Consider the following 15,804-nt stretch of genomic DNA (forward strand, 5'->3'; position numbering starts at 1 on the left):
GCTAAATAGAATTTTTTAAAAAAGGTATCATTTAGCTGAACATGAAAAACTTCTTAATGATGAAATCACCAACTTAGTCACAACTGCCTAAATAAGTAGCTTTTCAGAAAGGGGCAGCTGAGATTTGAATTCACTATTTGCATCATTTTACAGAATAAAATGCAGAGAAACACACAAAAGTGCTGTGCTTCATGCATCTATCTTGAAATCTTGAGCTGAAGAGTTCTCCCTACTCCAGACTAGACAGTTCACAACTTGAGATATTTTAAAGAACACCATGAAAAGTGTCTTTAAGCCCTATTAATATATTCAAATCTTTCTTAGTACAGCTGCCTCAAAAGCTGCAAATCAGACTGGGGGGAGGGAAGAAAACAAGTTCAGATGTGCCTACAGTAACAGAAGGGGGAAAAAAAAGAGCCATTTAAACTCGAGCAAAGCACATCCAGGAACTAAAATGCATACATTTAAAATCACAACTTACACTTCTGAAGTAGGTCTCTGTTTGTAATAGATGGAGCATGAGCTATCACTGCTGAGGGGTCTGAGGACTGCACACAGGCACCGCATTTTGAGAGCGTTGTGGCACAGCTTGGCTCAGCAACCCCTCAACTGCAGCTTTTAATTTCCTAGTGCTAAACTTCCCAGTCAAGCTCCTCTCCCGGAGACTGTTGCTTGGTGTATGACATCAGCCTGCACACTTGCAGGCTCAGGGATGCACCGAAGTGGGGGAGGCACAAAGAGTTTTCTGACTCAAGCTGATCTGTATTCCAGTTACTCGGAGTAATTGTGATGTTCCAGTTCCACAAATTTTATCCATACTGCTAGGTCTGTGATGCAAGTGTAGAATATGCTAAGATAACAGAAGAATCTAGCAAAATTAACGTTTGAACAAGCAAAGATTTTGTGAATAACTTTCTTACAGCTGAGAACTGGCTGAACACTTGCCACTTTACAATACTAAAAAAATAAAGCAGGCATATATTACTAATTTTTGGCTGCCTTTTTCATCAAATTAAATTTTCTTTTGGAAACATTTTTCTTCCATTTTGTTTTAAAATAAACACGGTGTTGTTTAAACAAAGTAAAAAAGCTTAAAAACTCTCCCTCCCCCCCCCCCCCCCCCCCCCCCCAGTAATTACATAGTGTTGATGACATTGGAACTGTACTCTCTGTATTTCTTCAGAAGAGTTTTATGTCCACTGATTAGTGGGGCCGGGCCTGTTAGACTTTATCATTATACTATCCACCCTTCAGTGAGTTCTATACCCAAATATCGTTCCTCTAGTCATTTGGGATACAGTCCACAAAGTCCCAGTCGTAGCTTTTGCCTCTTCTTTTTCTTTGCTGGAGTTTTCCCTTGCACCGAACTTCGTGTCTCATGATCTTCCCCAGGTATAACATCTCATGTTCCTGGGAGTCCATACTCCACTGCCATTATCCATTTCTGTACTTTGTATCCAACTGGATTTTTAAATTTATTTGAGGGTAACTCATTCTTTCATGCCTTAGGTTGCTCATCCTGTTTCCTCTCTTGGAAAGCAAACATATGTCTATGATCAGAAGCGCACACAGCAATCAATGCTACTTTGACTAAGCACTATGTACTCAAGGCAGTCCTGCTCTCACCAGCTAGCAAAATTCTCTCCAAAAACACCACGACATTATGGTATTGGATCACCTACCCTTGGATTTAAACTGGGATTTCTCAAGAAAAATTAAGGGATATTAGAAATGGAAACCAATACAGTCAAAGAGGTATGGCTGTTATGGGATAAAGTAAATAAAATAGGGATCGCGTACAGTGGCACTATAGCCACAATGAGAGAAGGGAACGAGGAGAACAAGCTAAGAGGCAGTGGTGGAAACATGTAAAACACTGATCTCTGTAAGAGCCACCACCCAGCTGTACCTTGAGAGCTCCACCTCTTCAGCTCTAGCCAGTGGCTTAAGACACAATTACAAAACATGATGACACAAGGAAAAATGACTTAATTCTTAAAACTTCTTGATTCATTACACACAAAGAATGCTGGAAAAGATATGCACTGGCTCTGAAACAATTCCTCAGACAAAAAGTTCTTACCAGATTTCAAGACTATAAAATTGGAAAAATTATGCTGAGTACCACATCTAACATCTGGATAAAACATACAGTGCCACATGTAGAGCCAAGAAGAGAATCTGTTCCTAAATTTAAAGAAAGATTTTGTTGCTGTTGTGCCTCTGCTGTTGCAGAGGCAAATACAACCTCAGAAACATGCACCTCTGGAACCTGAACTCCAGTATGGGCTGTATTAGGTTTTATTCCCATTTCTGTGTATTCACATATACTCATGTCTCTAATGATATGCATTTCAATAGTTTGGCTATTAATAATTAACTTAAGGAAATTAAAGGTGTTTGCAGCTTTGAAGATTTGAACATGAAAAAAAATAGTCTTATGAAGTAACACAATTAACCCCCTTCACCCCCAACTGTGTATTTATATAAACACTCAAATATATGAACATATATATGCACACACACCCTTATTTTGTACTAATTGAACAAAAGCCCCCATGTTGCTGTTACATATGATCAAGAAGCAAATGACAAAGAGGAGAAACAGGAAACACAGGCTGGCATTCAGACTGAATGGCATTTAAAAGAAAGAAACAGTCACATTACAACTGAATGCCTCTTTTAAGCCTCCAGCCCCATCCCAAGTACTGCTATTTAGAATCGACTTCACAAAAATGCTATTCAAGAAAGAAACTTTTCACTAGAAGTCCAAAATTATTCTGAGAAAGTTAATACCATCAGGTGTTATCTATACATATACATACACAGAGAGTCTTTACCAGGTGTCAATGACATTTTAACAGCTATTACAACACTGCTCAAAGAGCACGCCTGATACTTCAGAAAATGACATATAAAACCCTCATATGTGTAATAGTCCATCAAACCAGATGACTGCTTACAATTTTGGTGTTACAGTGACCCAACTGGTTAAGGAAACAATATAGGTAACACTTAAAAATGATAGCCAATTTCCTTTAAGTTGTTTTTAGTCAGTGACAGTAAAAACACAATAATAAAACTAGTATCTTTTATAAAACAAAAAAGATAAAAATAGAGGTAAAGTTTCTTAAGTTTCCCTTAGAGCAATTAGCTAGATTTTTTTTGTTTCATTTTTGTTGGTATGGTTCCCACCAAAAGCAAGTGAACTTAATTAACTGCAGACAATACTGATTTTGCTATATGAGAATCTGACAAAATTATCTACTACGTTTTTTTTGTAGAGAGGCTTTCAGAAGCACAGTTGATGCACATGTGTTCCGTTTATGAAGTGCACAGTTCACGGCAAGAAATAATCCGCTCTAGACAGTTAAGAATTTATGTTCCAAATCAAACCACTCCAGACTGTTCCTTTTTCCTCTCTCTAAAACACTACTGAATAGCACAGCTGCTACAAACATGACATATTCAAATCCAAGAATTCAGGAAACATCTATTTCTCTGCCATATTTTTGCTGGTATTAACACACATACAATGCTTTTGGGCCCTCTGCTAAAAAATGTACTGCAAAAACCGCCAACAAATCATCACCGTCTTAAACCTCGGTCTTTGACATCTCTGAAAAATTCCAGTCCAATACTAATCTAGTATTCACTGCAGGGTAGTCGTTTCATTATTATTACAATCATGACTATCCTCAAAACTCACAGTAATTTTTTCATTAAGGTTTGCTAGGGATGCTTTTACACATTAAAAACATCTCAACTAAACAGACAAGGAGATAGTTCTGAGTATTTTCCTTTTCTTCATGTCTTCAATCGGTTCTTACTCTCAGCAGAAAAGTTTCTTTTCCCCTACCTTTAAAGCAATGTAATTAAAAGCTTTCTGGCATTCTGAGAGAAAAAGGTTCACAACTGCTTAAAGCCACCTCCTGATTTCTTCATGGCAGCTGTCTCAAACAGAATTTTTAGTCAAGCCACTTGCTACCTACATCAATGGTGTTCAACAAAACTGAAGGGCTTAGAATAATAAAATAGGGGTAATTAAAAAAACCAGGATTCACTTATGTTGACTCATGCCTGGCAACACAATAGCATTAAACAGAAAGCCATTTATCACAACTTACATCCCCTTGAGCTATCTCTTATGAACAATACAATTGCTCTGAACCTACTTCCACATCCAAATTACTTAACTGCTCTATGATACTTATATTGACTCCACTAGGATTTGGTATCAAGCTGACTTTACAGACCAGAAGCTGAATTTTTCTTAAGACAACCTATGCACAAAGCAACACAAAGGAGAAGAAACGCTTCTCTCCATTTGCAGAAGAGCTTTCCTCCCTTACTTTTCTATCACGGTTTCTCAGACATGTATTCCCTGTGCTTTCCAAGAGTTCTCAAAGTTAGGATAATCCTTTACAAATATCCCCAAATCTTAGGAAATCTAGATGATCACTTTGCTACCACTTGTCATATTCCATCTACAGATTAAACCACAGACCTCTGTATGGAAAGAGCATAAAGGCACAAAACAAACAAACAAACAAAAAAATCTAAGCCTAAAAGTACTAAAAACCCCACAGGCTTGGATCACCGTTTTTACTTTTTCACCTTTTCATCCGGGAGTTTTAAACATATTCTGTCTTGTTTCATTTTAACTCATCATTGCTTCTGATAAAAACACACCTTCCTTCCGCCTATACTGCAATATGAATTTGCAGCTTGATTTTTCAAGTGGGGTTGAACATAGTTACATGTCTTATTAATGTGATAGTTCATAGTATTTGGTAGCTAGAAGGTTTTTAATTTATACTATTATGAGTAAAGCTCACAAATGTGCCACAGTGTTGCTGTTAAAACAAAACTCTTGGAAGAAGCTAATGCTATAAAAAGCAAAGCAATTATGCTCCTCTTTGTTTAGGAAGAGTTAAGAATATTGAAAGTATCTTTACTTTCATTCATCACAAGACAAAAAAAGGTGGGAAAAAAAGCAAAAAGAACAGATATCCTGCTAGAATTTGTCCTATGTCTAACCTTCAAGAGAAGGTCATCGTTCTGTCCTGCACCACAAGCAAACATAAATAGCCCCAAACTAACAGCTCCTGCAGCACATGATCATCAGAATACACAGGAAAGTTTATGAAGGCAGACTTCTTGAATCAAATTCTGGACTCAGTTCTCTTCCCTCAGGGTGACAAAGGGTATCATCTATGCAAATTCAAGGTCAGTCCCAAAGCTGAGCAACCTCCATTGTGTTAACTCTGCATCCTAATCTACATCTCCATCCACACAGAAGATACTGATTTTGTAAACTTGAAAAGCTCATACCCCTTTCATATCACTCAGAAGTAGAGCTAAGGGTATACCATTATAAAGTTAAGTACATACAAATCTACAGTCTTTTACAAGGCTAAGTTACAATTCACCATCTACTAGTAGTCATGTCCATTATGCCATAATTCCACAAACTTGTTTTGGCCTCAACATTTTTTTAAACAAAGATGACGAACAGTACACTTTGTTTTACATACTCAGGTTCAGCATGTTTTCTTTAAATAAAAAATTGCTCTCAAGTAGTTGATAACACGGCTGAAAGTAACAAGCTGGTCCTGATCACATAGAACAGCTTTGTGTTGTGGGTTTTTTGGTCTTTAGAAAAAAAAAAAAGCTACTTTTTATTCCCCTTAAACAAGCTCTACCATACCAAACACATGTCAAACAGACATCACAGTTTTACAACACAAGTGCATTTTATTCACTTTTTTTTTGTACCAAACTTAAAAGACTGCAAAGTAAACATACCTGTGTTCTGTGAGAACATTTACTGCTGATGGATGGTTGGCACAGTATGCAAGGTATAAGCTTTTCATTTGCGGCATCAAATTTAGAAAACATCCTCCAACCCTCTGCTGAGCTTCAGGCAACCTAAAAACAGAGTAATAAAGATGAAATTGCTGTAATACTGACACAGATAAGTTAAAGCCTGGAAAAACAGTGTATAGTGGGGTGAGTTGTTTGTTTCTGTTCTGTTGTTGTGTGTTTTAGTTGATTCTATAAAATCAAAAGATAGATTTCTACTGTCACTGACCAGCGATGAACAGCTTTCTCTTCCTTCTTTACAGCTTCAACACTGTAACTATCAGGCCTGATTACGCCACCACAGTACAGGCAGAATATGGCACATACCTGTAAGATGTTCATTCAGCAAAATTTTTTCAAGTATTAGTGGTAATTAGTACCTTCTTCAGGAGTTTGATTTTTAATTAACATACCTATTGGTTAGAACAGTTTACTATCCACTTATATATACCATGCCAAATGTTAAAAGCAGTATTTCAGCACTTAGATAAAAACTGGATGGAGTAGCAACAGGATTCTCTCTCTCTACCTTACACCAGCAGAGATGAGAGACTTAAAATATTCATTAAAAAATCTAAATACCATATTAAGTTCCAACAGCACAAATAGAAGCCAGTTACAGTGCAGTAACAGGCTGTTTTTACACAATTGTCACTCATCTTGCTTTTTAAGGACTATAAAGCACTTGTTATGTTGATTTGTAAGCAGGGCAAGAGTGCTGCTTTACCACCATCAGTACAGAAATACTTTCTATAACTCACACGTTCTTCAACTTTCATGCTTGAATATACCACATTTGCTAAGCAGTGAAGGAAAATGTCACAATTCTGTTCAGAAGAGCTTATTTTGTCTAGCATAAAATGGTGCTTAAGTAACAGCAGCTTCAGTGACTTTGGCAAAAAAAGATGACTTGGCAAAAGAGCGTTTAGAAGAAAAGCTTACTTTCACACTGTCTTGCTGAACCTAATCGTTTTTGATCAGGTTCATCAGAGGAATATACACACACATTTATTCACATAAATAAGGGAGAACAGGATATGAAGAAAGACAATATGAACGTACACAGTGTATTTTTCAAAAGGTTTTAGCAGAAACTGTCATCTCAAATTGCACTAAGAAATTATCTGGAGTATAAATATCTGAAATTGGCTGTGTGGCACCAGCTTAGAACTGGTACAATCAGCAGAAAGTAAAAGACTGACTTCTGATTTTGCATCTGTATAAGCAGGGGAAAAAAAGAAAAAGAAAAATGCAACTCTTCCAGTCTTATTCTTAGTATCTCCTTAAGCTGAATACTTCAGATGCAAATAAAAGCACACTCACATACTTTTTTAAAATCTAAAATAATTTTCAAGTTAAACACAAACTGATGGGAAGAAGCATATACTCTAATCAGCCATGCTTCCTTACTGCTACCATACCACCATTCCCACTCAAACACATCCATACTAGATTGCTTCCTCTGTGAGAAAGAATAAATTGGACAAACAAGTGAACAATAACATAAAGGTGTCAGAAGGGATGAAACACGTATTTTCTACATACAGAGCAACTCCCACTTGAAGGACTAAGCCTCTTCAGCAGTAGGTGATATGGCCAATAGCCAACTGCAGTTCACTGGAAGATGGGACACTAAGTTTTCAGCAGTCCTAGTCTACAAGCTTGTCCCTGACACCTTATCAAAACCCACTGTACAACATGTGCAAGGAGACAAAGTGTTTCAATTTCTCCATATATTTCCTCTCATTGCATAAAGATTGCATCTCCTAACATAAATATGCCAAGCCTTTGCTTCAGCCTGCTTGCAAGGTAAGACAAACAGTATATTTTGTTATCATCTATTTCAGTTGGTCTTTAACTACTCCTAAAACCAGTATTCTGCACTGCTCTAAAACTAGACAAGTTCTCAATAAGTACTCAACACATACTGTTAGCAGTGTCAAAGGGTTTCATGCTAACATTAGTTCCAACAATTCTCTCTGGAAGAATATTGGTGTTATTTAAAAATTTTTTTTTTTTTTTAAAGTCAAGATTTTCTGTAATTGTCCTGAACATATGCATGAAGTCTCTATAAACATCAATATTTAGCACATTCCCTCTGAAAAAGCGAAAGAAGCTCCAGTGAACTCTAGCAGACAAGAACTGTTCAGCTTTCCAGGAGAGTCACTCCTCCAGGCAGAGGATGTTCCCATCCCGCTCAAACACAGCCCTCTTGACCCACTCTGCCTTGGGTTTGCTCAAAGTAGTTAAGATTGAAAGTTCATCCCAAGATGATTCCAAGAAATATTCCCCCAAATTTCAAAACAATGTCTGTCTCCTACTAAGCTGTTCAGTTCCTCTGTATGGCATGGGAAGACATACCCAATATGAAGTCAAAATTGACTGTATAGGTGTTCAAAACACAAGGTGTGGGAAACACGCTTCCCTACTTGAAAACAACATTCATTACAGACACTCTGAAAATGACAGCTGAATCCCCAGCTAGCACATCATGACAAATACACTCTGATCACATTATCAGCGCTCCTTACGTTAAAGGCTAGGGCCCACGTTTTATTGTTGGCATCGTTATTTATCTTTCACGAAAAGTTTAAATTCTGAAGTCAATAGAGTGGCTGCTCTCACAGGTATTTAGGGGAAAACCAGAGGCATTCCCCAGCATACTGAAGGAATGCCATTCTTAGAGCTTTCCAAGCAGCATTTCCTGCCTAGCAGCTGGTCCCCTTTAATAAATGTAAGCATGAGCTAATAATACATTCCTCAAGTAATAGATGCAGCAGAAGTCTCAAACTCTGAAGACATACACAAGGCATATAACTCAGTATTAAATAGTAAGAGGCCCCAATAAACACTGCTGAAAGTGATTAAATTCCCTTTCCATACCGTAGTGCGGGGGGGCGGAGGGGAGTGACTTATAGCTGTTTGCACCAAGCAGACATCTGTATCCTCTCAGTCTGCTGTTCTTTTAGCAGAATGAAAGACTGACATTATTCTTCTACATGTTGCACATGCATTGCAACTTTATACTGCACATTCTTTGTTGAATTAAGATAATTAACAGACTTTATGAGGGGGTGGCAACTCATCCCCTTTGACTTTTCTAATTCATGCATTAGTTGCAAGTGTTCTACTATTTTTAGAGGAACAATAAACCATCGATATCTTCTTTAACTGATGAAAAAACACCAATTTAATGCCTATCACCACATCCTATAAACTTTTCAGTAATTAGTGTGTTCAATGAAGACCATAGTTATTTTACAATTTATTCTGAAGTTGTCATCCCAATATTCTTCCCATATTTGATACTTTAATGGAAAAGGAATCACATATCAGTATTATATTTATTAATATATAAAAATGATAATAACTTCAGTTACAAAAGGCCAAAGAAATGTTTTAATTTCATTTACAGAATTAAGAGAACCATAACAAAGCCTCTGCTGTTGTACACATACTAGAGGCATCATCATATGACTACATCTAAACTACCTAACAGATTACCTGCTGCTTGGAGTTATATACAATAACTATCAGTTCTCTTTCTCCAGACTTAAAATGGGTTCCCACTGCATGATAATTTGAGAAAAGAAAGAAGGAAAATACCTTGTTGCTCAGTCACGCTTACGATAAGATTCTGTTCAAAACCAGTGATCAGAACGGGACTAAAGCTAGACTGGCAGCTGACAAGAGTGACAACATAGAATATCTAATTATGTCCTGTGTGTTCTGAAGAAATCTGCCTTAGTTTTGGTGTCAGTGGACATTACAACTTTCTGGGAAAGGCAGTGAAAACTGTGATGAATCCAGACAAATTTAAACACAAAATAACAGGGGCAATTTTAAAAGAAAAATAGGTAACAAAATATAATCAGCATTGTGTGTTTTCTTTTTGCAAGGAAAAGATCAAATGTCCCTAATTTTCACTTGACTGTGTGGTTACCATAACAGTGTCATGCAGCAATCTATGTGCCTATATATATTTATACACTCACACCCAGCCTCCCTCCACCCTTCACCCCCCACCCCCCCCCTGCAAAACCTGCCACAGACTGGAAACTTTCAATTATCTGGGTGGCATTTTCTGCTCTTCCCCATCTCCTCCCACAAAAAGATAAACAGCAGAATTTCCCGCCCCTCTCTCGACCTCCCAAAGGAGCTGGAGCATCAATGATAAGTGTGCTGTATTTGCAGGAAGTCAGTACAGAGAATGTCTTGAACTTAAAAGCTGATAGCAGAGAAGACCCAGGACAAGTGAAGGTCTGCAAAAATTAAGGGATAATTGTGATTAGTGACTCCGACGCAGTTTATGAAGAAACATAAGATTAGATGCTACCTCCTGAAGATTCACAGTTAACAAGGTTACTGAAATAAGGGGAACACTTTGCAACTTTCTGAGCTACTGTTTGTCCAAATGGAGGCACTATTCAACTTAATCACAATCCCTCAGTCTAATTTTCAATGCTGTCTTCACAACCATACCTTTCACTATTTGTCTATTTGCCTTACCTCTCAGACATCAGTTAATACGCATGTTTGTTTTACACAATTTGAAGACACTGTTGAAATTCACTTAAGGTTGACAGCCTTATTCCTGTTGATACTCACAATAACCAAAAGCAAGGGAGGATACTGGGATAAACCTTTAACAGACTTAATCTGTATCTGCACTCCAAAATCAAACCTGAAACACTGATTAGTTTTGGATTACATTTAAGCAATCTACCTCTCACACCCTGGCCTCCCCCCCCGTGTCCGTCTGTCCCCCCCTCCTTTTTTTTTTTTTAAATTCCTATTCCACTCCAGGATCATCCCAGAACATGAAGTATCTGGTTGCACTCAAACACAGAACAAGATAAACAATGCAGTTACTGTGTGACTGCAAGAGCAGGGACACGAGGGAAAGAGGGCAAAACCCAGCTATGGGAGAGAAGTCTGTGATACTACCTAAAAGACAGCCAATGCCTCCAATTTGCTACAGAGGAGATTATACCTAAGCAGTCCATGCAGGCTGGTGTCACCAGCCAGCCTGTGTGTCGTGTCCCCCCCTTACTGAGAAGTACAGCCATAGACTGACAGCTTCTATTCCCAGGTGAATGGAAGAATTTATTTTTTGGAGCAGGAGACATCTGTCTGATCTCCTGCTACAAAAACAGAGATCACTTAGACCAGCCCAGCAAACACCTGACAGACACTGACTTTGTTTGTTCAGAAACTCCTCAGCTGTGTGAGCCACTGCAGAACTGATCTTTGGCACTGGATCACCGATCTAGAAAGAGACCTAGAGCACTGGACCACTTTCTGTCTTCAAGAGACTGGAGCACAGAACACTCTTTCTGTTTTACTGTCAGAAATCTGCCCTTTTGCAGCTGAAGACTCCAGCAGCATCTCTCTGCCTTGTCAGTTACAGCTCTTTTCCATCCATCAAAACAAAGTGCACTTGAAGCTGATCAGTCAAAAAAAGTGGTTTTGAAGCAGATCAGACAGAAGATTCTCTCTCAATGATAGACTTGTTTCATATGCCACTTGTGTTTGGTAAATGAACAAGAGAAGTCACAAAGGTAGAAGTAAGCCCAAACCAATCTGTCCAATGGTGCCCTGCATCCAGGCAGACAGACAAGAAGTGTTCCCAGGCCTGTGACAGATGGAGCAGCCCACAGGAGCACCACAGTGATACTGCAATAGAGGCCAACCCAGACAAATTCAAAGAGGACAAACCTTTAGCAATACACCAGAAGAGCTTCAAGGCTGGGGGCAGGGTGGGAAGGTGGCACACAACTAAAACCAAATCACATCCAAACAACTGCTTCCCCCAAAACACACAAAGCACCCACCGCAGCATTATGTGTTCTGAAAAAAACACAACCCAACATTTACAATGTGATTAAATAAGTCAAAGAGGTGTAGGCAAGAAGAAGAAAAGCACTAGAAAATTTCTGTCACCGAAGTACACGCCAGGATTTATTAAGAGAAAACTCAAATGACAAACTGACTCAAGAGGAGTGTGGAATTCAAAAAACATTCAACTCACATACAAGAACAGGAATTTGTCAAGCAAGGTAGGCTGGCAGCACTACAACTGGCAGGATGTTGACATTTGGTCACTCTGACATGTCAAGTTAGAAAAAACACCACACCGGATCCTGCATTGTGAAGTGCCTGAATGATGGAACTGTAAGCTCTCTGCCAAAAATAAAATAAAGTGATAAATCTATTTTCAGCCCGGGAGCTACTCTGAGTTTACAGAGCAGGTTCACCAGCCAAAAAAACATGGCAAAATGACAAAAAACAAGGCAGCAGGGCAAGCGTTCTTCTACATGATAGGAATTATGATGGATTAGATTCAAAACAGGGGGAAGCTGGACACTCAAGTCAATACGCTATGATGAAAATTAAACTGAAAATACAACTTGACATGACCAGCATATTTATGAAATGAAAATAACACAAAACATTTGCAGTAACTCTTCAATAACCCTGGGGCATCACTTCCTCTGCCCACCTACTAGCATCCATTATGTTCCTAATTTATTACATAGCAACATTTCACTTAGCAGGAAGAAATAAAGGACGTTATGAGAAGGTGCTCTAATAGACTTTAAATCAAGGAAGGAGTTCTAAATAAGCTTTCTGAGCTTGCAACTATATTATGATATCACATTACCTACATACCAAGTTAAAACAAAGCTTGCATTAATATTTGTTTAAAGGCATATGTTCTTCCACTCTTGTTTTTAAGACCACCTTAAACAAAGGTTTTAAAAGATGACAGTCTGTTCATGCAAGGTACTTCATTTCCCTAATTTCTGATGCAGAGAAACAAAATCATAGTAACAAAAGATTGAGACAACAAAGCACAGTGACAAGAAAAGAATGGAAACATTTAAATATGTGGACAAACAGTCATTCTCGTGAATTTAGAGACTTAACTGATCAAGTCTAACTTGACAGAAAGAATATCCTTTCTCAAGCACAGCGTGGAGAAAGGCCATTTCAAGAATGTTTCCATTCCACTGCTGAATGGTTATCTGACCTACAGTGTCCTCCTTTCCATTCTCTCCAGTCTAAGTTGTCTAGAGGCAGAAGAGAGGGAGAGAAGCCAGGTAGTAGGAGGATGTGGGATCCAAAGTCAGCAACAGACCCAGACATACATTACTGCCTAGTGGAGACACAGCTTATACTGTCATGACAAAGCTTCCTCATCACAGGGAGCAGCTCAGAGGAAGAGAGGAGGGAGAGGTCAAAACAAGACACACTGAGCTGATCGAAAGATCACTGCTGCCAAAGGGGTATTTTCTCCTCCAAGACATTCATTCCTTCTCACAGCCAAGTACTCCCAGCAGACCGAAACTTGTCTAAGCCCTCAGTAGCCATTCAAATTATTAACTTGGCAGAAAATAAGCAGAGTTGGATTAACAAGTTGCCTTAGCTCACCATGCAGTCACACAAAACCAGAACACAGGCAAGTAAAAGGACACAATTGAGGTTAGAAACAGGAATTACACTTCCAGTGGTTTCAACACTAGAAAATTGTTAGGACAATTCAAATGTGACATGGTCAACTGTCTTGTCTTACACTCACAAGTGCTGAGGTACAAGCTGAAAACATATCCAGCTGCCACTTCAGCCTAATCTATGGAAAGAGGACAAGTGTCTTCATCTTCTCCTTTCTGTGCTTCATGCTTCCTATATGGCGTAGTACAGGCACTGAAGCCATTTTTTTTTTAATTCAGATTGCTCTTTCTGCCTAACCTGCACGTCTCTCCCAGCATATTTTGGCAACCACCACTGTTCAGGACAGGAGAATACTAAGCACAAGCCTTCTCATACAGCGTCCCTCATCCAAGTCACTTACCCCTCCTCCACTGTTCCATCACAACATAAGCTCTCTTCAATTCTTTCTCTTACTTTAAGAAAAGACTTAAAATTCATGCCTCTAAAAAAAAAAAAAACATCACTTCCCCTACAACTTTCCCATCTGTATGCAATTGCATCATGGAAATTCATAAACTGTTTTCAAACTACGTCAAAATTCCTACCTCTGCAATTACATCCTAGGGCCAATATCTATCTGCGCAAGCAATCAATGCATTATCCAAACATCTTTTACTGTACTGTTGTAGCAACTATCCTTAAAGTGAGAGGAACAGAAGTTAGGTCAAACATAGCATGACAAGTAAAATAATAAAGAAAAAAATACTCGCTTGTTAGAATTTTACAGTATTTGGTATGCATAGTACTTACTTGGTGCATTCTTCTAAAGACTGTACAAGCATTTGCTGGAAAGAACTTATTTCTTCCAGGTTTCCCATTAAGTATGAAGTATTTGCTGCGTTTAACCTGGAGCGAAAGTAAATAAAAGATGTTTAGGTTTGCCGTTATTGACTAATTCTGCTTTAATAAAAACTACAACCTTAAAAGAAAATGATTACTGGTTCTTAGATCAAGGACCAGACTGTTTTAGTCAACAAGCAAACTGAATAAAAGCAAGCTCTGCTTCAAGAATCAAACAATCCACACAAGAAAATGCACACTGACATTGAAATTTTGACCATGTAAACCCTCCCCAATACCCAAGAGATCTCAAGCTTAATTCAAACAACAAAACAAACTCACATACTTTTCACTGGCTTGTAATGGTCGCAGGTAGTTTGAAAGCATTGTTTGTAGCTCCTTAGCATATTCATTTTCTGTTTCTAATATATTTTGTAGCACCTACAATAAATGACAGTTGCTAATTGGTGTTTTTTAAGAGATACTTCAAAATGTTCAATACCAGTTTTAAAGCCTACTAAAATTTACTTAGCACTAGAAAAACTTAAATGAGTATTCCCACATTAAAAATTTAAATATCAATAAGAAAGTATTGAACACTATGCATCTATGAAATTCACAGGAAAAAAACAACACACACACACTATAAGCCATCCTTTAGCCATATACAAAAAAAACAGTAAGCTAACAGGAATTTCACTACACTTAAAGCTTTTACTGTAAAATTTGAAAGCTATACAGGATGTTCTTCCAAAGCTAGGGGGGTAATTATTCCTCCTATGTACTTCAGAACAGTCAAGGATCATCACAGGTTGGTTAAGCCCAATAGAAGTTGTAAGAGAAATTAACAATTAGTGTCATTTTCTCAGTCTCAATTACAACCAATCTTGCTAGCAAAGTGTTTACTTGTTCAGATGCGCTGTTCTATCTAGAAGGTCTAAATATCCACAGATTTATAAATATCAGGTAATTGCCAACTTTACTTAGCAATATGATTAGCATTACCGCATTCTTTTTAAATGGGTCTGACTAACCTTCCACTGGGAGTGCAATCATATACACTACCATGAAGAAAATTACAACATATTCTGATGCAAAGCCAAGAATTTATAAAATACAGCACACACTTGTTTCTGGCTGAATATAAATCGAACAACTGGAATACCCCCAAATATGTACAAAGAACCATTTTACTGGGCCATCTCCTGGGAGCCTGCTTTAGGATATCCTCCAATATATTCACATCAAGTTCTATTGTGCTTCTAGCTGGTGAGTTATTTCTTGCCTCCAAAAAGTTAATGCTTTAGCAAGAGAATCATCAGAATTAAATGTAGTTCAACGAACACAGCTCAGCTTTGAAAACTTTTTGCTATTCACTGATCATAAGCCACACCACAAACCTTCTCATTTTGCTACATGCCATATTTGTCAAGCCTACAGTAATATCTCATTTCAGCATTTATAGTAACAACTGTAATTGAGTGCATTATTCACTGTTGTAGTCAATACTCTTTCTTAGGAAATAAAAAAAGCCATTCATTCCTAAATGCAAACCTGATGAAATAACTTTAAATAGTTCAGTATGTCAATTAAGAATTCACTGTTCCTTTCATTGGTGTCATTGATTCTGCTTATTCCTTGAATGCTTCTATTCATTTGGAGAGA

At 38.0% G+C, this 15,804-nt stretch overlaps 1 protein-coding gene across 6 annotated transcripts in view; it reads right to left on the reverse strand.

Moving 5' to 3' along the window:
• Nucleotides 1-15,804, reverse strand: part of ARHGEF7 (Rho guanine nucleotide exchange factor 7) — a 128,365-nt gene that overhangs the window by 38,400 nt on the left and 74,161 nt on the right. For all 6 annotated transcript variants that reach the window (XM_074859256.1, XM_074859254.1, XM_074859259.1 and 3 more), the window contains 3 exons: nt 14,486-14,580; nt 14,110-14,205; nt 5,809-5,931 (listed from right to left, as the gene is read on the reverse strand). In XM_074859256.1, the coding sequence (XP_074715357.1) occupies nt 5,809-5,931; nt 14,110-14,205; nt 14,486-14,580 (314 nt within the window). The remainder of the gene's footprint in view (nt 1-5,808; nt 5,932-14,109; nt 14,206-14,485; nt 14,581-15,804) is intronic.

The sequence above is a fragment of the Strix uralensis genome, chromosome 2 (assembly GCF_047716275.1).
Source record: "Strix uralensis isolate ZFMK-TIS-50842 chromosome 2, bStrUra1, whole genome shotgun sequence".
NCBI lineage: Eukaryota > Metazoa > Chordata > Aves > Strigiformes > Strigidae > Strix > Strix uralensis.